This window comes from Oryx dammah, unplaced genomic scaffold (genome assembly GCF_014754425.2).
Source record: "Oryx dammah isolate SB20612 unplaced genomic scaffold, SCBI_Odam_1.1 HiC_scaffold_11050, whole genome shotgun sequence".
Lineage (NCBI taxonomy): Eukaryota > Metazoa > Chordata > Mammalia > Artiodactyla > Bovidae > Oryx > Oryx dammah.
Window position 1 is genome coordinate 10,565,725 of NW_024080444.1, and position 27,480 is coordinate 10,593,204.

A 27,480-nucleotide genomic window follows, 5' to 3' on the forward strand; every position below is an offset into this window, starting at 1 on the left:
TGCTCTGTACTCCTAGATTGAACTCTTTTGGTACTGTCATTTGCCTAACTCATGGCCCAGAATTGCTGTGCCTTTTTGGAAGCTGTGTTATAGGCTATGCAGCTGCTCCCACAGGACTATGTTTCATACCTTGGATCGAGGAAATTTACCATTCTAAAGAAAAACAAAATGGTGTTCTGTTAGCAAGTGTGTAGGGAAGAATGGTCAACAGGTTAGCTATCAAACAACTTTTGGCATACTTTATCACATACTGGCATTTTAGATTCCCAGTTAAACAGACTTTCTGAAATGTCTAATGATGAAACTCACAGTGAGCATATGGCACCCAGGTACTCTGGACATCCAATTAGCTTTTTAGTCTGCTCTCTTAACTGTGAGAAGACAACTAAAGAATATCAGAAATTTGAGGAAAGCTGTGTACACAAAAGGAAGCTATTAATACCAAAGCATGCAAACTAAGTAATAACTTAGAAAACAGAGACAATGTAGGAAGAAGGAAAATAGTTTAAAAATGATCATTAATATTTTCATAGAGATAAGATACTATAATCTTGAAATAAGAGAACACTATAAAGGGAATATTTAAGGAATAAAAAAGAACTCTTGAAAACTAAAAATGTGATTACCAAAATGATAAACTCAGTATAAAAATTAGGCAATGAAACTGAAAACATCTCTGAATGTAGAGCAGAAAATAAGGGAAATGAAAAATAGAAAAGAAAACATTAATGTGTCATTCTAGCAGATTTAACAGCTGAATGTTAGGTTCCAAAAAAGAGAACTGCAAAAATAGAGGGGAGAAATTTGTCAGTAACTCAAGAAAATCCCCCAGAACTAAAGAAATCAATTTCAATCTAATTTCATAAGGGACTTCATTGTGAATTTTCAGAACTCGAAGCAAATATTGGTGGAGAGAGAGAGAGAGAGACGGAGGTGTGAAATACAAGCGGCTAGGAATCAGAATGACTTCAGATTTTTCACAAGCAACACTGGAATCTGGAAGGCAAAGGAACAGTGCCTTCAAGATTTAACCCATAATTCTGTACTGAGCCAAATTATCAATCGCCTGTGAAAATAGAATAAAGACATTTTAATACATGCAAGGTGTCATATTTTATTTATCATGTACCCTTTCCCAGAAAGTTACTGGAGGATATGATCCACCAAAACAAGGAAGGGGAAAACATAGGGTACATGAAACAAGTGATACAAATGAGGTCAAGGAATTCCCAGGATTGATAATGAGGGATGATCCCAGAATGAGAGTTATGTACCAAGGCATTGAAGTTAACTAGCCCAGATTGGAACATCTCAGAAGGCTCTGGAAGATATAATTGACTGATTACCTGATACATATGGATTTCTCAAGTCAGATTCACACTACTAGCAAAGTGCTAGAGATTAATTCAAACTTGGGAAGCAAAATTAGGCCAGAGAGAAAGCCAAAAGCAGATTCAGACATGGGAGATTGTGCGGAGTCGGAAGTATCAGCATAGTAGAGATACCACCTAATAATAGGAAAGGAACACTTTTTCTCCAAGAGCCATGTATTCCACCTGGATCTTGGAGAAAGAACATCCCTTTCCTCACTGTGCATTTATTGCTATTTTATTCATTCCTATATTTCATCCTCACTTCTTCAGAAAGAAGTGGCCTTGAGAAATAAGTGACCAAGAATATAACAATTATGGTTTTATTATTGCTTTCCATTAGGACCAAAACTGTCAAGCCCCTGGGCCTTAAGTCTTAAAATTTTGTCCCTTCTGTCTAGGTAGTTCTCCCCCAAAGACTCAGCTTTTCTAAAATATTGTGATAGCAACTAGGGGCTTCCCAGGTGGCACAGTGGTAAAGAATCCATCTGCCAGTGCAGGAGATGCAAGAGACCTGGGTTCCATCCCTGGGTTGGGAAGATCCCTGGAGCAGGAAATGGAAACCCACTCCAGTATTCTTGCCTGGAGAATCCCATAGACAGAGGAGCCTGACTGGCTACAGTCCATGGGGTTGCAAAAGAGTCGGACATGACTGAGCACGCACATGTTAGCAACTATGGGGTTTATGTAACATGTGAACATCCAGATAGCAGTATCTGCTTTGGTGACTCTAGGTAATGGAATCTCTACTGCAACTATCATTTAAAGAAATACTATTAATACTATAGTCTTGCTACAACAACTTACTAATTTAGGTTGGCCTTGATCTTTTTCTGTGTCTGATTCTCCAGGAGGTGATTTGCTCATTTCCTTGTATCACGAACTTCATACTAATACCACTATTTTCCAGTCCTTCCACCTGAACAACTACTTCATTTAATACAATGCCTTCAATAACTACATGAAAATTTATAGTCCTTTCTAAAAAAGTTCTCTCTCAACTTCTGTCTCTGTCTCACTCTCTTGTGTGTTGCTCTGAGCTTTCCTACACAGGCAGGAGGGGAATTTGGATCCCCATTTTTTGAAAATAAAACAGATTCCAGGTTTCTAAAAAAGACTGTTTAGAGCATTGTCTTAGCTTGGGCTGCTACAACAGAATACCATAGACCAGGTAACTTATACAACAAATATTTATTGGCCACAGTTCTGTAGGCTAGAAAGTCCAAGGTCAGGGTGCCAGCAGATGTGATTCTTGGTGAGAACTCTCTTCCTGGCTTGCAGGGCTCTCTTCAACAGAGAGAAAAATCTCTTGTGTCTCTTCTTAATGAGGATGCTAATCCTATCATATGGCCCTATTCTCATATGACCTGACCTCATCTAAACCTAGTTACCTCCCAAGTGCCTACTTCCAGATACCATCGCCTGGCTGTTAGGGCTTCAACATATGAATTTGGAGGGGACACAAACATTGAGGCTATAACAATGCTTAGAAGCCATTACTTTTTTTTTTTCTTGTGAGCTTCATCAAAAATCCTGGCCACAGTCACTTGTGCAATTACTAACTGACTAGTTCACATCCAATATTTTCATTGATTTTTGACTATGTTGTGGTTTTGTTGCTCTTAGTTGCAGCTAGCAGAGCTCCTCTTCGTTGCCTTGCATAGGCTTCTCATTGCAATGGCTTCTCTTGTGAAGCACTGGCTCTAGACACCCTTGGGGTTCAGTCCTTTGCAGCTTGTGGGCTCTAGAGCACAGGCTCAATAGTTGTGGCGCACAGGCTCAATAGTTGTGCCACACAGGCTTAGTTGCTCCACTGCCTGTGGAATCCTCCTGGAACACGGATTGAACTTGTGCCCTCTGCATTGGCAGGCAGACTCCCATCCACTGTGCCACCAAGAAAATCCCACATAGAGCAGTACTTCTTCTTCTTCTTTTTTTAAAGTTGAAGTATCATTGGTTTACAGTATTGTGTTATTTTCAGGTGTACAGAAAAGTGATTCAGTTATACATATTTTTTTCAGATTATTTTCATTAGGGTGTATTATAAGACTGACTATAGTCCCTGTGTTATACAGTAAATATTTGCTGCTTATCTATTGTATGTATAGTAGCTTATATTTGTTAATCTTTTATTCCTTATTTATCCCTCCTCCAGTTCCTTTCCCCTTTAGTAACCGTAAGATTATTTTCTCTCTTTGTATTTTGTATATAGATTCATTTGTATTATTTCTTAAGGCTCCACATGTAAGTGAATATGCTTGTCTTTCTCTGTCTGACTTATTTCACATACTATGATATTCTCTAGGCCCATCCATATGCCTGCAAGTGGCAATTTTTCTTTCTTTTTTATGTCTGTTGATTGGTACTGGGGTTATTTCCATGTCTTGGCTATTGTAAACAGTGATGCTATGAATATTGGGGTGCACGTATTTTTTTTTGAATTAGAGTTTTCATCTTTTCTAGTTGTATGCCTGGGAGTGAGAATACTGGATCAGATGGTAGCTCTAATTTTAGTTTTTAAAGGAACCTCCATACTGTTGTCCAGAGTGGCTTACCAGTTTACATTCCCACCAACAGTGTAGGAGGGAATTTTTTTCCACATCCTTTTCAGCATTTATTACTTGTAGACTTTCTTGATGATAGTCATTCTGAAATGATGTGAGGTACTACTTCATTGCTGTTTTGATTTAGAGTGAGCTAAGTCACACATGCTAACGAAGTTACTCTCAAAATTCTCCAAGTAAGGCTTCAACAGTTCGTAAACTGTGAACTTCGATATGTTCAAGCTAGTTTTAGAAAAGGCAGAGGAACCAGAGATCAAATTGCCAACATCTGCTGAATCATCAAAAAAGCAAGATTGTTCCAGAAAAAACATCCATTTCTGCTTTATTGACTATGCTAAAGCCTTTGACTGTGTGGATCACCAGAAACTGGAAAATTCTGAAAGACATGGGAATACCAGACCACCTGAGAAATCTGTATGCAGGTCAGGAAGCAACAGTTAGAACTGGACATGGAACAACAGACTGGTTCCAAATAGGAAAAGGAGTATGTCAAGGCTGTATATTGCCTCCCTGCTTGTTTAACTTATATGCAGAGTACATAATGAGAAACGCTGGGCTGGAGGAAACACAAGCTGGAATCAAGATTGCTGGGAGAAATATCAATAACCTCAGATATGCAGATGACACCACCCTTATGGCAGAAAGTGAAGAAGAACTAAAGAGCCTCTTGATGAAAGTGAAAGAAGAGAGGGAAAAAGTTGGCTTAAAGCTCAACATTCAGAAAATGAAATCATGGCATCTGGTCCCATCACTTCATGGGAAATAGATGGGGAAACAGTGGAAACAGTGTCAGACTTTATTTTTCTGGACTCCAAAACCACTGCAGATGGTGATTGCAGCCATGAAATTAAAAGACGCCTACTCCTTGGAAGGAAAGTTGTGACCAACCTAGACAGCATATTGAAAAGCAGAGACATTACTTTGCCAACAAAGGTCTGTCTAGTCAAGGCTATGGTTTTTCCAGTAATCACGTATGGACGTGAGAGTTGGACTATAAAGAAAGCTGAGCGCTGAAGAATTGATATTCTTTGAAGTGTGGTGATGGAGAATACTCTTGAGAGTCCCTTGGACTGCAAGGAGATCCAACCAGTCCATCCTAAAGGAGGTTAGTCCTTGGTGTTCATTGGTAAGACTGATGTTGAAGCTGAAACTCCAATACTTTGGCCACCTGATGCGAAGAGCTGACTCATTTGAAAAGACCCTGATGCTGGGAAAGATTGAGGGCAGGAGGAGAAGGAGATGACATCTCCTCCTCCTGAAGAGCCAGTTCATTAGAAAAGCCCCTGAAGCTGGTTAAGATTGATGGCAAAAAGAGAAGGGAGCATCAGTGTATGAGATGGTTAGATAGCATCACTGACTCTATGGACATGAATTTGAGCAAACTCTGGGAGATAGTGGAGGACAGGTTGTAGCATGAGGCCCATGCTACAATCCAAGAGGTCACATAGAGTCAGACAGGACTTATTGACTGAACATCAACAATAACAATTTATTTTGAAATTTGGGAGAGAAAGGATTGGGACTTTGTTTAAAACTGCCTAGTATGGGACTTCCTTGGTGGCTCAGTGGTAAAGAATCTGCCTGCCAAGGCAGGAGACATGGATCCCTGGTCTGGAAAGATCGCAACTGCCACATAGCAAATAAACCCGTGACCCATTATTTTGATTGTACTGTATTTAATGACCCATTAAATTGATTGTATGACTACTGTGTTATAAATTGCCCTGAGAAACATTAATCTAACACAGTCCCACTTATTTATTTATAAATAATAAATATTTATTATTAAATATTTGGCTGTGCTGGGTCTTCATTGCTGTCAAGCTTTTTCTCTAGCCGTGGCAAGCAGGGGCTACTCTCTAGTTGCAGTGAGAGGGCTTCTCATTGCCGTTGTTTCTCTTGTTGCAGAGCGTGGTCTCTGGGCTCACATGCTTCAGTACTTACGGCTTGTATGCTCAGTAGTTGTGCTGCCAGGCTCTTGAGCACAGGCTCAAGAGTTGCTGTGCATGGGCTTAGTCTCCTCATGGCATGCTGAATCCTCCGAGATCAGAGATGAAACCTGCGTCTCCTGCATTCGCAGGCAGATTCTTTACCACTGGGCCACCGGAGAAACGAGGAACAAGTATGGAAAGGTCAAGTTTGCTCAAAATCACACAGCTACGAAAAGTAGAACTCAGAACTAGAATTCAGATATCAGACTTCTTAGTCCAGGTATATGTTTGCCATGGCACACTGTATATCTGTTTAATTTTTCTTAGCGTGTTTTCTTTCAGAGCAAAATGGTCCATTTAGAAGGACTGGATTGCCTAACTAGTTGAAACATATTGAAGGGTACAAATGTCATTTCCTTAAATGAACCACTAGATGGTAGTGTGGACTCTTCTCATGATGGCCTCTTCAGCTAATCCAGGGTGAATTCAGATTTGTATATTTGCACCCTTGTAATGTTTTATCTATTGATATTTCCCTGTCAATTCACAGAGCTTTATTCCTATCCTGAAGGAACTATTTCACATGATTTTGCAAGCAAGATACATTTTTTTATTTGATACATCTTTTTCAATCTGTGTGGAAGAGAGATTTAGAAAAATAAATACTTATTGCTTCTGATATCCCCAAAAGGACCTCATTTTATATTCAGTATGTCTTTCTTTCCTATATTATTTTTATATGACTTTAAAGAATTATTTTCTGTTATTTAACTAACATTTAAAACTAAATTTCTTTCAGAAAGGGGAGTCTATGTGGGCCCTTTTTGTGAATATAAACCCCAAATCTGAAACAGTTTTACATTTATTTTCTCCTAAGCAAGAAAATAACTACTCTACTTTATAAGATTTTTTTTTTTCCTCCAGCTGTAGGAGCGTTTGCCAGATAATCTATACATGTACTTGGAGCTTCTGAGAGAGATGAGCATGAAGACAAACAGATTGAACAATTGAGCCCTTCTTCAACCACACCTTCCTCATAGCTTAAGCTTGCAGAAAAAGAGAAAAAAACATGGCTATTCTAGAAACTTTCCTTCTATCCCCCTCTCCCTTCTCCTACTCAAGTTCTCCTTCAAAAAAATTAATTCAAGAGTGTAGAAAAGAGAGGAAAGGATAAGTGTGATGGTTAATTTTATATGTCAGATTGGTTGGGCCATGGGGCCCAGGTATTTGGTCAAACATTATTCTTGATGTTTTTGTTAAGGTATATTTTGGATGAGATTAACATTTAAATTGTTAGACTTTGAGTAAAGTAGATTGTTCTCCATAATGGGTGGGTGAGTCTTATCCAATCAGTTGAAAGTTTCAATAGACTTGACACCTTTCCTCCATCCTTCCCAAAGTAAAAGGGAATTCTGCCAGCAAACTGCCTTTGGACTCAAACTGCAGCTCTTTCCTGAATCTTCAGCATGCTGACCTACCTACCTACCATATTTTAGACTCACCAAGCCCCCTCGGTCATGTGAGTCAACTCCTTAAAATCTCTCTCTTTCTCTATATGTGTTGTACATACATTCACAGGTACACATTCATCCATTTGTTTTGTTCTGGAGAACTCTGACTAAGAAGTAAAAGGATAAGTAAGAAAGATAGGGGACTTCAGAATGGTTAATCCAGCTTACAAATCAAAGATTCAATTAAAGCAAACAGAAATACAATTAGAACACTGCTATTCTGTCTTCTGTTCTTTTCTCACAATTTCCTATTTTCTAAAGCCTTGACAAATCCAGGGACTTTTCTGTTTTCTGCACCATTATATCCTCAGTGCTTACCACAACTTTTGCCATATTCAAGGCTCTTGGTAAGTATTTGCTGGTTGAATGAATGAATGAATTAATGGCTAAGATTCTTAACTGTAGAACAGGTAGGACTGAATGCTCAAAGTCACAGGAGATGAAAATGTATGACAGGTTTAGAGAATAGTGGATCGTGCAGTGTTCAAGGTGTTTGGGGATGAGGTAGCTAGAAGTGAATCTGGAAGGGTATTCTGCTCAGAATTGGGACTTTATCCTTGTGAGAAGCAAGGAACTATCAGGACATCTTAAGGATTATGTCCATTTTGAACCTCAGGATGATTACCAGAATTTTTTGAAGTTTTAGCAAACCTCTAAGGCTTTTATTTTTAATTTTTACTTTGGGTTAGATTGTCTTAAATCCAAATGTATCCCCTTGCTTCTGCCTAATTTAAGTCTCTCTGGTTAAATTTTTGGCCACTGACACAAATTGATTTAAAAAAAAAAACAAAAAACATGGGTCTTGGATTAATGTTGAATCCTCGAGTTAACACTTAAAGGCTTTATGCTCTTGAGCAACTGTTTTACTGCTGAGCAGTACAATTTTTTAAGCTTTAGATATAGGCATAATTCAGTGTTGAAGTGTTGAAAGAATTTGCTTTTAAATTAGGAACAAGAAGAGTGTCTATCATCTGCTTTCTTTTAATATGGTACTGAAGGTTCTAGCCAGTGTGATATAGCAAGAAAAAAGAATAAAATATATAAAGATTGGAAAATCAATAGATGAATTACTAGAATTAATAAGAAAGTTTAGCAAGCCTATTTGGCACAATATAAATATGCCAAAAAAATTACATTTCTATACAATAGCAACAAGAAGTATGCTTTAATAAAATTTACAGTAACATTAAGAAATGTTAAGTTCTGGAGCAAACCTAACAAGGTGTGTCCAAATAAGTTTTGGCATAAATTATAAAACATTATCGAAAGACATTAGAAAATACCTAAATGGAGAAATAAATCACATTCATGGATTAGAAGATGTATTATTGTAAATATTTAACTTGTTCCAAGTGGTCAGCAGATTCGGTGCAATTTCAATCAAAAGTTTCAACTGCTTATTCATTTATTTATAATTTAAAAAGGCTTTCTTTTACTTTTTATTTTGGCTAAATGGGTCTTTGTTGCAGTACACAATCTTTCTGTAGTTGCAGGCCCAGGCTTCTCTTACTGTGGAGCACAGGCTTTAGAGTGCACAGACTCAGTAGCTGCAGCGTGTGGGCTTAGTTGCCCTGTGGCATGTGGGCTCTTAGTTCCCAACCAGGGATCGAACCTGTGTCTCCTGCATTCAAAGGCAGATTTTTAACTGCTGAACCATCAGGGAAGTCCCCCGATTGTATATTTAAACCTGATGAATCAATTCTAAAATTCATGTGGAAATGCAAAGAACTATAAGAATACATGTCACTTCTTGAAGAAGTATTAGCTTGGGGGACTTGCTTTACCAAAATGCTATTAGATATCAAGAAAGACAAATAGAGTAATGGGACAGAATAGAGACATAAGAAACTGGTCCATGTATATAGGAAAACTTAAATGTATACGAAAACTTACAGCAAATAAGTGAAGGAAAGAATGAATGTTTAAAGAAATGATACTGGAAAAATCGATTATCCACGTGGCAAAAATAGGCTGTAGATGCATTCAGATTTCAACATGAAGAGCAAAATAATGAAATTGTTAGAAACAGTATAGAAACATGTCTTAATGATGTGGATGACATGGAGTAGGGAAAGATTTCTTTAAAAAATACAGAAAGCATAAATCATTAAAGGTGCATAAACTCAGCGATGTTAAAATTAAGAATTTCTCTTTATCAAAGACAGCACAAAGAGAACTTACTAATATAGGGCACAAATTGGAAGAAGATGTTGACAACTGATAAAACTGACAAAAAGTCAATATCCAGGATATATACATAAGTTCTACATTTAAGTTAGAAAAGAGTTCATAGAGAAATAGGAAAAAGCTCAAAAATCATTTCGTAGAAACAGAAAGCTGCAAAACAAATTAACCTATTAAAGAATGTTCTACCTCAGTAGTTAAGGAAATACAAATTAAAATCATAACATAGTACCATGTCATCTTACCCATGAGACTTGCAAAAATAAAAAGCTAACAATAAGTAGTTTTGGTGAGAATGTGAAATAAGAGGAATACTTAGACTGTGGATGGGGATGTAAATTGGTATAACCAGTCTGAAATTAAAGAAAGTAATATAATACCCCACGATTCATTGGTCCCACTCTTAAAGAGAAATTTTTGCACATATGCCCTGGAAGACATATAAAGAAAGTATAGGAATATTAAACGCAGTGCAGCTTGTAACAGTGAAAAACAGAAAACACTTCAGATGTCTTTTGAAAATGATAAGCCTCATTATTCATGAACTAGGAGGAGGGATGGTCTGACAATCCCACATGTTATGTAGATCATGAGCAGTGTCTGCTATACCATCCAACAGGAAGATTCACAATAGCTGAAGTTACTTCTTAAACCCAGGAACTGTTAACATAGTCCATTATATTCTTTTTTTTTTTCCCTTTCATTTAAAAAATAATTCATAGGTCTTTAAGGATAAAGAGTATGGTGTCAACAATTGGCTATATGAGAGGAATAATTTGCCAAATTGACCATTGGTATTCTGGAAGTGTAGAGGGAGAATATACAAGAAAATAAAAGACAATTTCAACACCAACATTGAAATCAATTTTGGCAGCCTCTAGTTTGCATACTTGGCTTCCCTGGTGGGTCAGAGATTAAAGCGCCTGCCTCCAATATGGGAGACCGGGTTTCAATCCCTGGGTTGGCAAGATCCCCTGGAGAAGGAATTGTATTAATTTTGAGACTGACTTACACACAGTAAAATGAGACCATATGAAGGGTGTGGTAAGTTGTTTTGCAAAAGCAGAATGTCCTTTCCTCATAGTCTACGAGTAATTAATGACTATAACAGCTGTTGTAACAATAGTTCATTCCCCATCCATCAAATCATAATGGTTTTATAATGAAAGCAAATGAGTTTCCAGTACCAGACCAGAGTGACTATTTTCTCTCTGTTGCTCTCAGTTAGTTGCATATTTAACAGTGCCTCGAGAAAGCCAAAATTAACCAGTATCATTGGAATATTTGATTCTTACCCATCCTTCCTCATCCATCACTCAGATAGGAAGTTTTTTTTTTTTCCAAAAGAAAGAAAGAAAGAAAGAAATAGCAGAGAGAAGGAAAAGGGTTGGGGGAGAAAATCTAGTAGAGAAAAAGGAAACTTGGAACTGGGGAGGGAAGTAATATTTCATATTCTAGGAAAAGAAAATGCTGTTGCTGACATTTTGAGTGGTCATGTTACATAAAATGACCTCCAAGAAAACAATGAAAGATAAACTTGACTTCTAGTCCTAGCTTTATTAGTCACTTAGCTGTGATGCCAAATATCATTGAGAAAATGCCTTAATCTTTCTAAGCCTTGGTTTCGTCATTTGTAAACTAGGCAGAGTAATAGAACCACTTTGCAGAATATGATAATGCATGTAAAGCATGTAGGTGCATGGTGGGTGCATAATCAACCTTGAAGGCCCTTGGGTTCATGAGCGCAGTGATCCATTTCATTTTTTGAAGTTTGCTTTATAAGCGTGTTTATAACAAGTCTTTAAAAAGAGTCTCCATACTGCCAAGCTTATGCTAGGATTTAAGCTGCAATTTCGTGGTGACTAAATCTAGAAGATACAGTTATGAAATTGCTCTCTTACTGAAAATAGAATTAGGTAACAGTAAATCAAATCCCTTATGATTATATGGTGGGAGTGAGAAATAGATTTAAGGGACTAGATCTGATAGACAGAGTGCCTGATGAACTATGGATGGAGGTTCGTGCCATTGTACAGGAGACAGGGATCAAGACCATCCCCATGGAAAAGAAATGCAAAAAAGCAAAATGGCTGTCTGGGGAGGCCTTACAAATAGCTGTGAAAAGAAGAGAGGCGAAAAGCAAAGGAGAAAAGGTAAGATATAAGCATCTGAATGCAGAGTTCCAAAGAATAGCAAGGAGAGATAAGAAAGCCTTCCTCAGCGATCAATGCAAAGAAATAGAGGAAAACAACAGAATGGGAAAGACTAGAGATCTCTTCAAGAAAATTAGAGTTACCAAGGGAACATTTCATGCAAAGATGGGCTCGATAAAGGACAGAAATGGTCTGGACCTAACAGAAGCAGAAGATATTAAGAAGAGGTGGCAAGAATACACAGAAGAACTGTACAAAAAAAGAGCTTCACGACCAAGATAATCATGATGGTGTGATCACTCACCTAGAGCCAGACATCCTGGAATGTGAAGTCAAATGAGCCTTAGAAAGCATCACTATGAACAAAGCTAGTGGAGGTGATGGCATTCCAGTTGAGCTATTTCAAATCCTGAAAGATGATGCTGTGAAAGAGCTACACTCAATATGCCAGCAAATTTGGAAAACTCAGCAGTGGCCACAGGACTGGAAAAGGTCAGTTTTCATTCCAATCCCAAAGAAAGGCAATGCCAAAAAATGCTCAAGTAAGTAAAGTAAGTAAGTAAAATCACTCAGTCTTGTCCAACTCTTTGTGACCCCGTGGACTGCAGCCAACCAGGCTCCTCAACCCATGGGATTCTCCAGGCAAGAATACTGGAGTGGGTTGCCATTTCCTTCTCCAGGGGATCTTCCCGACCCAGGGATCGAACCCGGGTCTCCCACACTGGAGGCAGATGTTTTAACCTCTGAGCCACCAGGGAAGCCCTAAAAATGCTCAAACTACTGCACAATTGCACTCATCTCACATGCTAGTAAAGTAACGGTCAAAATTCTCCAAGCCAGGCTTCAGCAATACGTGAACTGTGAACTTCCAGATGTTCAAGCTGGTTTTAGAAAAGGCAGAGGAACCAGAGATCAAATTGCCAACATCCGCTGGAACATGGAAAAAGCAAGACAGTTCCAGAAAAACATCTATTTCTGCTTTATTGACTATGCCAAAGCCTTTGACTGTGTGGATCACAATAAACTGTGGAAAATTCTGAAAGAGATGGGAATTTCAGACCACCTGACTGCCTCTTGAGAAACCTATATGCAGGTCAGGAAGCAACAGTTAGAACTGGACATGGAACAACAGACTGGTTCAAAATAGGAAAAGGAGTACGTCAAGGCTATATATTGTCACCCTGCTTATTTAACTTCTATGCAGAGTACATCATGAGAAACGCTGGACTGGAAGAAGCACAAGCTGGAATCAAGATTGCCGGGAAAAATATCAATAACCTCAGATCTGCAGATGACACCATCCTTATGGCAGAAAGTGGAGAGGAATTAAAAAGCCTCTTGATGAAAGTGAAAGAGGAGAGTGAAAAAGTTGGCTTAAAGCTCAACATTCAGAAAATGAAGATCATGGCATCTAGTCCCATCACTTCATGGGAAATAGATGGGGAAACTGGAAACAGTGGCAGACTTTATTTTTGGGGGCTCCAAAATCACTGCAGATGGTGACTGCAGCCATGAAATTAAAAGACGTTTACTCCTTGGAAGAAAAGTTATGACCAACCTAGATAGCATATTCAAAAGCAGAGATATTACTTTGCCAACAAAGATCCGTCTAGTCAAGGCTATGGTTTTTCCAGTGGTCATGTATGGTTGTGAGAGTTGGACTGTGAAGAAAGCTGAGCACCAAAGAATTGGTGCTTTTGAAGTGTGGTGTTGTAGAAAAGACTCTTGAGAGTCCCTTGGACTGCAAGTAGATCCAACCAGTCCATTCTGAAGGAGATCAGTCCTGGGTGTTCATTCGAAGGACTGATGCTGAAGCTGAAACTCCAATACTTTGGCCACCTCATGCGAAGAGTTGACTCATTGGAAAAGACCCTGATACTGGGAGGGATTGAGGGCAGGAAGAGAAGGGGCCAAGAGAGGATGAGATAGATGGATGACATCACCGACTCGATGGACATGAGTTTGAGTGAACTCTGGGAGTTGGTGATGGACAGGGAGGCCTGGTGTGCTGCAATTCATGGGGTCGCAGAGTCGGACACGACTGAGTGACTGAACTGAACTGACTGACAACAACTATGGTGCAGATTATCTCTTTGAATAGTGCCTCTGAGCTCCAGAATTGAAACATGTGCTGTTATCAACATGTGGATACATCAGCTGTCTCAAACTCTCAAAATGAAGCACTTGTTCATTCATCCATGAATCTGTTTCTCTTCAGGTTTTGCCATCCCAGTGCCTTTGTGCATCTCTGCTCAAATCAGAAAACTGAATCATTTCCAAATCACTTCATCCTTCAGTTCTCAATCCAGTTCATCTCCAAGTGCTGTTTAAAACTCTTTCAAATGTATCTTCAGTCTGTGTACTAATTCCATTGTCTACTGCCATCACCCTAAACGAAACATCATTTTAAAAACTCGGATTATTGTAATAGCTCTCCAAATAATCTCTCTACTTCTTTTGTTCCTTCCTTCCAATCCATTGAATCTTGTCATCTTGCTTGAAATTTTGATGGATTCCCTTTGCACATAGGGTAAAAACAAAAATTTTAACAAGACTTATAAAACCCTAAGTGATATGTTCCATGCCTAACTTTTTAGCCTTATCTGTCAATATTCACTTCTTTACCCCATTAATGTGGGAATTGTTTTCCCAGTGTGAGTATTTTGCATCAATAATATGGTACACTTGAGAAGACTTTACCAAGATCTAAAGAATTAATTTGTTGCTCCATCATTCAGTCCTGTCCAACTCTTTGCGACTCCATGAACTGCAGCACGCCAGGTTTCCCTGTCCTTTACTATCTCCTGCAGTTAGCTCAGACTCATATCCATTGAGTTGATGATGCCATCCAACCATCTCATCTTCTGTCACCCACTTCTGTTTTTGCCCTCAATCTTTCCTAGCATCAGGGTCTTTTCCACTGAGTTGGCTCTTCGAATCAGGTGGCCAAAGTATTGGAGCTTCAGCTTCAGCATCAGTCCTTCCAATGATTACTCAGGGTTGATTTCCTTTAGGATTGACTGGTTGCAGTCCAAGGGACTCTCAAGAGTCTTCACCAGCACCACAGTTCAAAAGCATCAATTCTTTGGCACTCAGCCTTCTTCATGGTCCAACTCTCACTTCCGTACATGACCACTGGAAAAACTATAGGTTTGACTATATGGATCTTTGTTGGCAAAGTGATTAACAGATGTTTGAGAAGAGAATGACATAGGACAAAGAAGTTTGGCATATTCTCTGAAAGATGTGTTCTGACAAAAGTTTGCTATAATCTTGGAATGAAGATACAAATAAGAACAGAATAAAATTAACTTGTCCTAATTATAGATCACTGTGTGTCCTAGCAGGAAGATTAAAAGAAAAAAAAAAAAAACATGTCCTCATGGTATTACACCCCTTTATGGAAGATAAATCATGCATACATACAGTGCTAGGCAGAATACAATCAGCTTTGTCACCACAGTCAGAGTCATCCATAAGTCTTGAAAAGATAATAAGATGATGGAGACAACTGGATTTTGAAGGAAGCATTGGAAAGACATTGATAGAAAAGAATCAAGAAGATATATCAGATGTGAAAAAATAGACTGGTCAGAATGAATGTTTCAGGTAGAGGAGCAATAAGGAGGCTGCAGGAGACAGGCATCCTTAGAAAACTAGCAGGTTTGGCTAAAGTGAGCCAACACCTGTTAAAGTTTAATATGAAAAAACAAAGGTGACTAATGCTAAATGTTAAATGTGTATGAGTTCCAAACTTTAATCTGAAAAGATAAATTACTGAGCATCAGTCAAGTGGTTCTGAACTGGTGATGGAGTTGTGTTAAATCATCAATACCATGTAACTTAATTCTTTCTAGGAACAAGGGCACTTATATGACAGATGGTTACTGTTGCAAAGAGTTTAATCTATTGTAATCTTTTTAAAATGAGATATAATTGACATAACATTATATTAGTTCTAAGTATGCTATATAATGATTTGATATTTGTTTATATTGTAAAATATAACAAATATATAATTATAAAATATTCTTCCAATCCAAGAAATTGGTATATTTTCCCATCTGTTTGTGTCTTCTTTGATTTATTTCATCAGCATCTTATAGTTTTTGGAGCACAGTTCTTTTGCCTTCTTCAGTTCAGTACAGTTCAGTTGCTTAGTCATGTCCAACTCTTTGCGACCCCGTGAACTGCAGCACACCAGGCATCCCTGTCTATCACCAACTCCCGGCACCTACTCAAACTCATGTCCATTGAGTCGGTGATGCCATCCAACCATCTCATTCTCTGTCATCCCCTTCTCCTTCTGCCTTCAATCTTTCCCAGCATCAGAGTCTTTTCAAATGAGTCAGTTCTTCACATCATGTGGCCAAAGTATTGGAGTTTCAGCTTCAGCATCAGTCTTTCCAATGAACATTCAGGACTGATTTTCTTTAGGATGGACTGGTTGGATGTCCTTGCAGACCAAGGGACTCTCAAGAGTCTTCTCCAACACCACACTTCAAAAGCATCAATTCGTCAGCACTCAGCTTTCTTTATAGTCCAACTCTCACATCCATACAAGACTACTGGAAAAACCAAAGCTTTGACTAGACGGACCTTTGTTGATAAAGTAATATCTCTGCTTTTTAATATGCTCTCTAGGTTGATCATAGCTTTTCTTTCAAGGAGCAAGCATCTTTTAATTTCATGGCTGCATCTGCAGTAATTTTGGAGCCCAAGAAAATAAAGTCTGTCACTGTTTCCACTGTTTCCCCATCTGTTTGCCATGAAGTGATGGGACCGGATGCCATGATCTTCGTTTTCTGAATGTTGAGCTTTAAGCCAACCTTTTCCACTCTCCTCTTTCACTTTCATCAAGAGGCTCTTTAGTTCTTCTTCACTTTCTGCCATAAGGGTGGTGTCATCTGCATATCTGAGGTTATTGATATTTCTCCTGGAAATCTTGATTCTAGCTTGTTTTTCATCCAGCCTAGTGTTTCTCATGATGTACTCTGCATATAAGTTGAATAAGCAGGGTGACAATATACAGCCTTGATGTACTCCTTTACCAATTTGGAACTAGTCTGTTGTTCCATGTCCAGTTCTAACTGCTGCTTCCTGACCTGCATACAGATTTCTCAAGAGTCAGGTCAGGTGGTCTGGTATTCCCGTCTCTTTCAGAATTTTCCACAGTTTCTGGTGATCCACACAGTCAAAGGCTTTGGCATAGTCAATAAAGCAGAAATAGATATTTTTCTGGAACTCTCTTCCTTTTTCCATGATCCAGCGGATGTTGGCAATTTGATCTCTAGTTCCTCTGCCTTTTCTAAAACCAGCTTGAACATCTGGAAGTTCACAGTTCACGTACTGTTGAAGCCTGGCTTGGAGAATTTTGAGCATTACTTTACTAGCGTGTGAGATGAGTGCAATTGTGTGGTAGTTTGAGCATTCTTTGGCATTGCTTTTATCCACCGTCAAAACACAGGCATCTAAGTGACAAAAACCATCATACATTTGAATATTTTAATCAAATAACACTGACTATAGTGATGACAGAAAGTGTTTTTTAAAGGAAAATTAATCATGTAAAATAAGAAAACTAGGTTGGAAGTCTTAGGTTAAAATTATAATGCAAGTGCGTGTTGGCTGTTTGATCTTGGGTTTAAGTCACTGAATACCTACTTTGTGCTGGCCGCCATGATGGGCACTGGGAGCACAAAGGTGAAAAAGACACAATCTCTTCTCTGGAAAATTTTACTTAATTTTGAATCACCAAAAATATTAGACAAATAACTTCCTCCACTTACTAACATTGATGGATTAGGGTATGTGTACTTTCACTGAAGAATTTCACAATATTGAGTCATTTTATGATAAAATCACTATGGTCTCATATACTTTTGAAAAACACAGTTTATTTAAGAATATGAACAATGTAATGGACACATTTGGTTACTTAATAATAATCATTTTAAGTATATTATACAGATATGCATCATCAACATTTAGTGTTTTTCAGAGGGAATGATATAGATTCTGTTTTTATTGTTGTTTCTATAGTTAAATTATTGACAAAGTAGTGAAACAAAGATATATCATTCTATAAGTTTTTGCCCTCGTATAGTAATTCACAGCCTCTTTTATGTTGCACCAGCAGTTATAGTCAATATATCTCAACAACTTAAAAAGCCTACACTTTCAGAAAAGTCTTATTTTGTAAGTATTTTGTCATGTTTATCATTTATTGTCAGTATTACACCTATGAAAAATTACAAAGGTTTTAAAATAAGTAAAAACTATTTAGTAGTTGAGAAATGTTATTATATGATCGACTATAAACTTTAGTACCTTAGTAACAATAAAACACAAGATGTTTAATGAAAAATATTGCCACCGATAGGTTTATGTAAAATTCTACAGCATCAGGTAGAAAAAGCAGAATAAACATACTGGCATGAGAGATCAGGTGATGTAGAAGTGAGATCAGGGAGTACATTTGGGACTACATGACATAGTTGGTCAAAAGAAATGAGGAAGGAACAAGTCACATGTATATTCCATAGTAAGCAGGGTCATTGGGAAATCAGACAATAAAAGGACTTGCACATGTGAGAAGAAAGGATTAGAAAAAATTTTGTTTAAGGTGATGAATATATCAAAAGTAATGGGTTCCTGAAAGTCAGGGTCAGAAGAACATATGAGGGATAGCCAGTTATTGAAATTGTAATATTAATCCTATGTCCTATATAAGCTCAAGTAGGTTAGAGGACTTCTGGCCCCTCCATAGTACTTGCAGCCCATGGTACTTGGATGCCTGAACACATGTTGTGGCTCAATGCTTCAAAAAAATTCTAGTTTGTTAGATATTCCTAATAATTTCAGTTTTATGTCTGAAATAAAATTTATTTTACTTTTTAATGTAAGAATGCCTTGCTTAAAGTTAACGCAATCTATAAAAATTGGAATTTTAAAAATGAGAGATGAAATTATTCACTTTTAAATACTCGATTTAATTTTCTTAATTTTAAAATTATTCTTGCCTTTTCACATATTCATATTACCTGCTTAGCCATTTAGGCATCTGAAGTTTTGAGTATTTATAAACAATCTTGATGTTTTATTCTGGTTGTGAAATGGTCAATCTGTGTAGCTTCCAGTTGTTTTTTTATTAAGCCTTTAAGTGTTTGAGGCTATTGTTTAGAATCATGGAAAATGATGTCCCCTATGTAGCTCTTTAAAATTGATCTTTGACTAAAGCAAGACTAGGGATAAGGGCCCTTTGCTTCTCCCCAGAGGTCTCACTCTAAATACTAAGTTCTTTCTGGATTGAAAGTAGGAAAAAAGTAAAGGTCAGGTGTACACTTCAGAATGTTGGCAAGTCTCTTTACCAGTATGCTATTAAATATTCCAATATTTGTATTGACTATGCAGTAGAATATACAGAGAGATATACAGAGGGAAATGAAAAACAGAACTGAAGGGTTATAAAAAAATTTTTGTACATAATAAGGAAAACATTCCACACCATACTAAACATTCCATTTGCCTTCGTGTTATCTGTCTCTTTATATCTCATCTTTTTTTCAGTGGTAGCTATTTGGGCTACTCAACCAAAGATCTGCAGCTTTCCATCACATTAAGTTTGAGAGCTTAAATGTGATATTCTGTGTATTTGAATCCTCAGGGTCTTCCCCTCTTTTAATTAGAGCTAGTTGGTTATCCTTTACTCCTAGAAACACTCCAGGATTGCTCTTACATTCAAATGAAACACACTGGGAGGACGTCTCATGAAGGACAAAGAAGGCTTGTTCTGGCAACTGGTTTTCACATTTTTGTAGCTGAGGAAAACAAGAGAGAAAGTAACCAATATGTGAGTGGGAAGTTCAGAGTCAACTTTACATCCCTGTGTTGAAAACTAAAAGAGAATAATTATTCATAACTTGATATTTCTAGCAAGCCTGCTTACTGGATAGGGGATAGGAAGTGGGGAGAAAGTGAGCAGAGGGCCCAAGCAGGGGAATTTGATTTGATTCACTGATAGTATATTTTGAGAGCCCTAATGGCTTAGAATAAGTGGATCTTGATGTGGTAGTTCTGGACTCATACTTCTCTTTTTGCCACGTGGTATCTCTGAGAACTAGACACTTGGCTTTATGAAGTCTCAAGTTTTTATTGCAGCCAGTTTTCTAGTTCAACCCCTAACTTACTCATAGATATGTGAGTGATATAAATGAGTATTATTTTAAGTTATTAAGTGGTTTGTTACACAGTGTACCCGGCCAATACAATGACTTCATAAGACAGTTACTGTGAGAATTAAATAAGACAGTACTTAACCTTTAGCATACAACTTGGTATATATAATAAAGCTCCTTAGGAGTCAGCTTGTATTGTTGATAATTATATATGCCAAACACTGTTATATAAACTTAGAAATGTTTTGTTGAGGGAGATGCATCCAGAGTTTACATTAGTACCTTGCATGGCTACACTGCTGCTGTTGTTCAGTCACCAAGTCGTGTCCAACTCTCTGTGATTTTATGAACTGCAGCATACCAGGCTTCCCTGTCCTTCACTATCTCCCTGAGTTTGCTCAGACTCATATCCATTGAGTCAGTGATGCCATCCATTTTATCCTCTGTTGTCCCTTTCTTCTCTTGCCCTCTATCTTTTCCAGCATCAGGGTCTTTCCCAGGGTATTGGCTCTTCAAATAAGATGACCAAAGTATTAGAGCTTCAGCTTCAGCATCAATTTTTCTAATGAATATTCAGAGTTGATATCCTTTAGGACTGATTGATTTGATCTCCTTGTTGTCCAAGGAACTCTCAAGAATCTTCTCTAGCACCACAGGTCGAAAGCATCAATTCTTTTGTGCTCAGCCTTCTTTATGGTCCCACTCTCCCATCTGTACATGACTAATGGAAAGGCCTTAGCTTTGGCTATATGGACCTTTGTAGGCAAAGTGATGTCTCTGTTTTTTTTAACAGACTATCTGGGTTCGTCATAGCCTTTCTTCCAAGGCGCAAGTGTCTTTTAATTTCATAGCTGCAGTCACCATCTACAGTGATTTTGGAGCCCAAGAAGATAAGTCTGTCACTGTTTTCATTTTATCCCCATCTATTTGCCATGAAGTCATGGGACCAATACCATGATCTTAGTTTTTTGAATGTTGAGTTTTAAGCCAGCTTTTTCACTCTTTTCTTTAACCTTCCTCAAGAGGCTCGTTAGTTCCTCTTTGCTTTCTGCCATTAGGGTGGTGTCATCTGCATATCTGTGGTTATTGATATTTCTCCTGGCAATCTTGATTCCATCTTGTGCTTCATTCAGCCCAGAATTTCACATGATGTACTCTGCATATAAGTTAAATAAGCAGGGTGACAATATATAGCCTTGATGTACTCCTTTCCTTAGTTTGAACCAGTCCATTGTTCCATGGCTGGTACTAACTGTTGCTTCTTGACCTGCATACAGGTTTCTCAGGAGGCAGGTAAGGTGGTCTGGTATTCCCAGCTCTTTAAGAATACTCCACAGTTTGTTGTGATCCATAGAGTCAAAGGCTTTAGCCTAGTCAATGAAGGCAAAAGATGATGTTTTCCTGGCATTCCCTTGCTTTTTCTATGATCCAACAGATGTTGGCAATTTGATCTCTGGTTCCTCTGCCTTTTATAAATCCAGCTTGTACATCTTCAAGTTCTCAGTTCACATATTGTTGAGCATTACCTTGCTAGCATGTGAAACAAGTACAGTTGTGCAGTAGTTTGAACATTCTTTGGCAGGGCCCTTCTTTGGGGTTGGAATGAAAACTGACCTTTCCCTGTCCTATGGCCACTGCTGAGTTTTCCAAATTTGCTGGCATATTGAGTGCAGCACTTTAACAGCATCATCTTTTAGGATTTTAAATAGCTCTGCTGGAATCCTATCACCTCCACTGGCTTTCTTTGTAGTGATGCTTCCTAAGGCCTGCTTGACTTCATACTCCAGGATGTCTGGCTGTAGGTGATTAATCACGCCATTGTGGTTATCTGGGTCATTAAGATCTTTTTTTGTACAATTCTTCTATGTATTCCTGCCGCCTCGTCTTAGTATCTTCTGCTTCTGTTAGGCCCATACCTTTTCTGTCTTTTATTGTGTCTATCTTTGCATGAAATGTTCCCTTGGTATCTCTAATATTCTTGAAGAGATTTCTAGTCTTTTCCATTCTATTGCTTTCCTCTGTTTCTTTTCATTGTTCACTTATCATGACCAATATAACAGTTCTATTTACTAACTGAGGAAGACAGCGCAGTGAATCCTATGATCAGAATGTAGGTTGTTATGCTATCTCTATATCTTGGCGTATGGAAATGTTTATGAACCCATCCCTTTAGCAGTTTCAGACTATAAAATTACTTTTCAGTTGCCCAAGATAATGATATTTTACAAGGAAATACTGCCTGGAAGAAAACAGTAGTTCCTACAGCCAAATAGAAAGGATTTTATATCATTCTATTCAGCAGTGCTTCTCAAACTTTAATGAGTCTATGTACCTATGAGTACCTATGTACCCAGGAGTACCTATGAGTCTCCTGGAGATTTGTTAAAATGCTCGTTTTGATTCAGTTGTGAGGGAGTCTGAAAGTCTACATTTCTAACAAGCTCCCAGGTAATGCTGCACTGCTGGCAGAGACCAGACTTTCAGTAGGAAGGCGACACATGCCAATTTTACTCCCTTCCCTATTTCAGAAGCAAGGTATTAATTGTAACTGATTTTGTTTTATTTACAATATTACAAACAAAACTTCTTCAAAGTACCCCAAATCCCTAAATCTGCACAGATGAGTAGTCAGTCATGACAATTAGGTGCATGCTTCTGTTACCTCCACAGAGCGCTCCTTACTGTTAGCGTGCAGCAAGAAGTCTTTGTCTTTCGTGGGGCTCAGGTTTACCATTAACTTCCGATGACTACCACCGCCATCTTGCAATCAAAAAACACAAATTATAAACTTAAGAATTGTAACTCATTTTAATTTAAATGAATTTAACACCCAGGAAAAGAGTCATCTATTAGAAATATTTGTATCCAGATAAAACTAAAGTCATTGGACAGTAAGGTGTAATTCTAAGTCCCCTTAGGAGAGAGGTTAGTTTTCTTATATGCTTTCTAATAGTAGAATTGAGACTCTAATGGTTATTGCTCTCAGTGTCAGCTTCCCTGTCTGCATAGAAAGCCACTGATAGTTGTCCCAACATCTAATTCCTCTTTTGTGTAATAATAGAATGTTTCCAAGCCTGCCTTATCTAGCAATATGTCTTAGTTCTGACCAACATAAGGTGAATGTTAAGTGCCAGGTACAACTTCCAGGTTGTGTTCTTAAAGGAAATAAAACTCATAGTTTGTCTTCCTCTGTCCTTCTGATAAGAAGGACATAGATAGCAGCCCACCAGGCTCCCTTGTCCCTGGGATTCTCCAGGCAAGAACACTGGAGTGGGTTGCCATTTCCTTCTCCAATGCATGAAAATGAAAAGTGAAAGTGAAGTCACTAAGTAAGATACTGTTATTCTGAATCTCTGTTAAATGCAGCCAATTTATCCTAATTATTAAACTGCAAAACGGATGAGATGAAATAAGTCCTTTTAAAATCTAAAATCCAATATTTTTACCATGAATTGGGTAGGAGAGAACCTCCTGAGACACCTTCCTTTTCCATGGAACATGTTTGGATTTGTCTTTACCCTAAATTTAAGAATTCAAGCCCCAGAGCTACCCAGCATCCCAAATTACCTGTTTCACTTAAGAACTGGGATTCATAGTAACGGAGTAACACCTTGTCTGAAAGAGAATGCATAAAATCCCTTTAGTGAGATACAATTTTATCAAATGATTTCAGTTTCAACATATATAACATCAGAAAATATCCTCTTATTATGTATCAATAAAAGCAAAACTTTTGTGGCTTTGAGAAAGGTCTTAAAAATGTATAAATATGCTCTGAGGATTTCCCCAACAATGTTGGTATTAAAATATTTAAAATGTTGTTCATAGCATTGGTATACTCTTTTGTTAGAATTACACTCTAGTGGTATTGATAAAACTGGAAAGACCTAGTAGATATTAATAATTTAATGACAGTAAATATGTGTGGTACTTCCTTCCGTATTTCACAACAGATATGACTTCTCAATATCATCATTCTTCCTTGATGAACCCTGAATAAGCTTCTGAATCCTCCCCAATACAGTGATATTCAAGCATCTATTCCCAGTGCATTGGAGTTAGCACATAGCATGAAATCTATTAGCCATATCTGAGTTAATCTATTGTTTACAGTTTGTTAAACTTATTAATTTTTACTTTACAAGTCATCATTATATCATTATAGACAAAAGGAAATAGTCTACCTTTCTCTCGGTCTCTTATCAAGTCCTCAACATAGATCTCATAGTTTCCATCCTCAAAAACAAAACTAATGAACTGATCGTTGTATGTACTCAGGGAAGCAGAATGTTCTGTAACAAGTAAAAATCTTGTCATTAAGAATTTAAAGACTTGTTTCCATGAAAAATCTTTTGGAAATTAAGAAACCTTCTAAATGTGGTATGGTTTTTTTGTCTTTGCAATTTGAGTTGTACTTTGTCTATCACCGTTGAATAGATGAAAGTCTCAGGCACAAACTTAACATAGCTCAAAGGTTGAGCTACGTTGTGGGATCATAAGATGCTAACCTCCTGCATGAAGGAGATCGAAGATGCTAGCCTCCTGTGTGAAGGCCATGGGAGGCCACATTCGTGTGCTTAGGGGAGGGTTTGATGAGGAGAAAGAAACTGGCAAAGTGATAGACATTGCCCAAAGAAAACTCTGCTTCTTAATTTCACATGATCTAGGGAACTGTGGGCAACGGGGGACTGTATTTTGATAGACATGTATAAGATTTTGTATTTTGATAGACATGGATAGACAGCTGTAAAGATGGAGTTACTTGGAGACTTTCAACAGTCCTTGAGGATGCAGGTGTGAGCCTCATTTTGTCTTCTGGCCAAAACACTGCAACACTTAAATCAGTACTCTCAATTTTTTAAATATATCAGCACACACACAAAATGATATTTCTGCAGCATGCTGGGGTAAATTGGGTCAGATTTAGAGACTACATATATAGGCCCTAGATGAAAAAAAATAATTATATTTTATTTATAGTGTAGAATTATGCTAAAGAAAATAATATATATAACATAAGAACTTTAAATATTGAATTTATTTGCACATGTGTGATATAATTTAAAACAATCAACAATTATTTAAAATTTTTGAGTTGAAATTATATTTGAAAATATAATAGCTCTTCCTTTTCTTTCATTGTCAAAATGTTGAAATTTGGAGAGAGAATGTGTTTTTTTTCCCCCCAAAAAGGATAATATATTTATCTCAGAAATTATGCAGATGAGATTCCAGTCCATAGTAAGCATTTCAAAATAATAATATAGTTCTGACTATAGAATGCACAAGTACTGTTAGAGCAGATACCCTGTACTACTTTGGATACCACTTAAAAAGGACAGAAGTTTCTGATATACATGAAATTGTAGAGTTGGGGCTGCTTCTTGGACTAGCACTTGTGAGGGTCCCATGTCCTACCTCCCTTCTCACCCTCACACACCCCTGTGACCAATCTTACCTTTGATACTTGGAAGGTGATATGCTGTAGTGTATTTCTGGACCATCGTCTTACCCAAGGTGAAGCCCTGGTCCACAGACTGTCTAAAGTGTTTCGTCTGCTTACAGGTAAATAGTGCCAGATGCTCTTTGTACTTCTCAGCTGCAGGACAGGGGTGGGGATAGGAGTGGGCTGTCAGTCCTCACTCAGTGCAGACCCCTTCCCGTCACCCCTTTGAGGACTTCCAGTCAAGGCTGCTTGCTCACAGTGATGACTGACCCCAGGGCTTTGGTCATGCTATGCTCTGAAGGAATCAATACTTTCTACATACTTACATCCCAATAGGACACACTCACTGGAGTCCAGGCTGAAGAAAACTAGTCACTCATGGTCTCAATACCCAAAAGGCAACCACTATTAACATTTTAGTTTACTTTCATTAAATGAAAGAAAAAACATTTTAAAATATTATAAAATATATTTATAATTTTGTATCCTCTATTTTCACTTAACATGATATAACCTTTTCTTCCACACTATTCTGAAAATGACTAAAAAATAGTTCCTCATCCTTACTCTTTTCCAGAAGGAATTTGGGTGAGGAAAGAAATTATGTATCTTGATGTGATAAGTGAAGGCAATTCAATGTTCATCATTATGTTGAAAAATTATCAGGAAGTGCATAGTTTCTCCTTACCTGTTGATGAATGCCTTTTGGTGGTTTCTTTCCTAAAGTAACAGACATTTTTTTCTATTTTAAGGCCAGAGCGTAGCTGCATATAGTACATCTGACAAACTTCTTCGGCCTTCTGTTGGGATTCTAAGTAATTAAAAAAACCGTGATACCATTTCATTCCATCCTTCTTTATCCTTTTACAAACCCTGAGTGGAGCAGATCAAGAAAGCAACGACAGTCCACAGTATCTTATCACAAACCTTGGGGCCAGTTGTTTTTCAAAATTCAGAGTTGTTTTAGATTTTAAGATTGTTGTGTACAGTACATATTGTCTATAACTAACACATCGAGAAGGGGCTAGGGAAACACACCCAGCAGGGACTAGGAGAACACCTCATAATAAAATAATTAATAACTTTATAGTGAAGCACAGGAAAATATACATCAAGTGAAATAAATAAAGACTTCATGTTGGTTTAGGTCAGGATTTAATTGTTAATGAGTTCAGGTCATATTTTGCTGTTAAATGAGTTATGAAAAGCTTTAGGTCTTTAGAAAAAATTTTGGTTTAAAAACTGGCATAAAAGAGTGTGGCCCTACATCCAACATATATCAATCTTTGCCTAGCTGGCAGGGAGCTCTTTGGTTATATGAAATCTATACTCCTTTCTACTTATCTAGAATCTATTTTTTAATTATTTTAGAGAGATGACTATTGTCTGTAAAAGTTATTAAGAATAGCTGACCCATCTAGTCAAGGCTATGGTTTTTCCAGTGGTCGTGTATGGATGTAAGAGTTGGACTGTGAAGAAAGCTGAGTGCTGAAGAACTGATGCTTTCGAACTGTGGTGTTGGAGAAGACTCTCAAGAGTCCCTTGGACTGCAAGGAGATCCAACTAGTCCATTCTAAAGGAGATCAGTCCTGGGTGTTCTTTGGAAGGAATGATGCTAAAGCTGAAACTCTAGTACTTTGGCTACTTCGTGCGAAGAGTTGACTCATTGGAAAAGACTCTGACGCGGGGAGGGATTGGGGGCAGGAGGAGAAGGGGACGACAGAGGATGAGATGGCTGGATGGCATCACCGACTCGATGGGCGTGAGTTTGAGTGAACTGTGAGTTTGAGTGAACTCTGGGAGTTGGTGATGGACAGGGAGGCCTGGCGTGCTGCAGTTCATGGGGTCACAAAGAGTCAGACACGGCTGAGCGACTGAACTGAACTGACCCAGGTCAGGGAGTTTTTTGACTATGTTTTCTTCTAGGAGTTTCATGGTTTCAGGTCTTATGTTTAAGTCTTTAAATTCATTGTGAGTTAATTTTTGTGAGTGGTGTAGATAGGGGTTGTTTCATTCTTTTACATGTTATAATCCAGTTTTACCAGCACCATTTATTGAAGAGACTGTTTTTTTATTCCACTGAGTATTCTTGGCTTCCTTGTCAAATATTAGTGTGTCTACAGTGGGCCAAGCACTGTGAACAA

At 37.9% G+C, this 27,480-nt stretch overlaps 1 protein-coding gene across 6 annotated transcripts in view; it reads right to left on the bottom strand.

The window, feature by feature from the left end:
- Positions 1 to 17,590: 17,590 nt before the first annotated feature.
- LOC120860215 (interleukin-33-like) overlaps positions 17,591 to 27,480 on the bottom strand; it is a 161,201-nt gene continuing 151,311 nt past the window's right edge. For 4 of the 6 annotated variants that reach the window (XM_040235996.1, XM_040235993.1, XM_040235994.1 and 1 more), the window contains 6 exons: positions 26,025 to 26,147; positions 25,349 to 25,489; positions 24,075 to 24,182; positions 23,458 to 23,505; positions 22,553 to 22,650; positions 17,591 to 19,533 (listed from right to left, as the gene is read on the bottom strand). In XM_040235996.1, the coding sequence (XP_040091930.1) occupies positions 19,327 to 19,533; positions 22,553 to 22,650; positions 23,458 to 23,505; positions 24,075 to 24,182; positions 25,349 to 25,489; positions 26,025 to 26,147 (725 nt within the window). In that variant the 3' untranslated portion in view covers positions 17,591 to 19,326. The remainder of the gene's footprint in view (positions 19,534 to 22,552; positions 22,651 to 23,457; positions 23,506 to 24,074; positions 24,183 to 25,348; positions 25,490 to 26,024; positions 26,148 to 27,480) is intronic. The other 2 variants (XM_040235997.1, XM_040235998.1) reach the window with 1 other exon arrangement.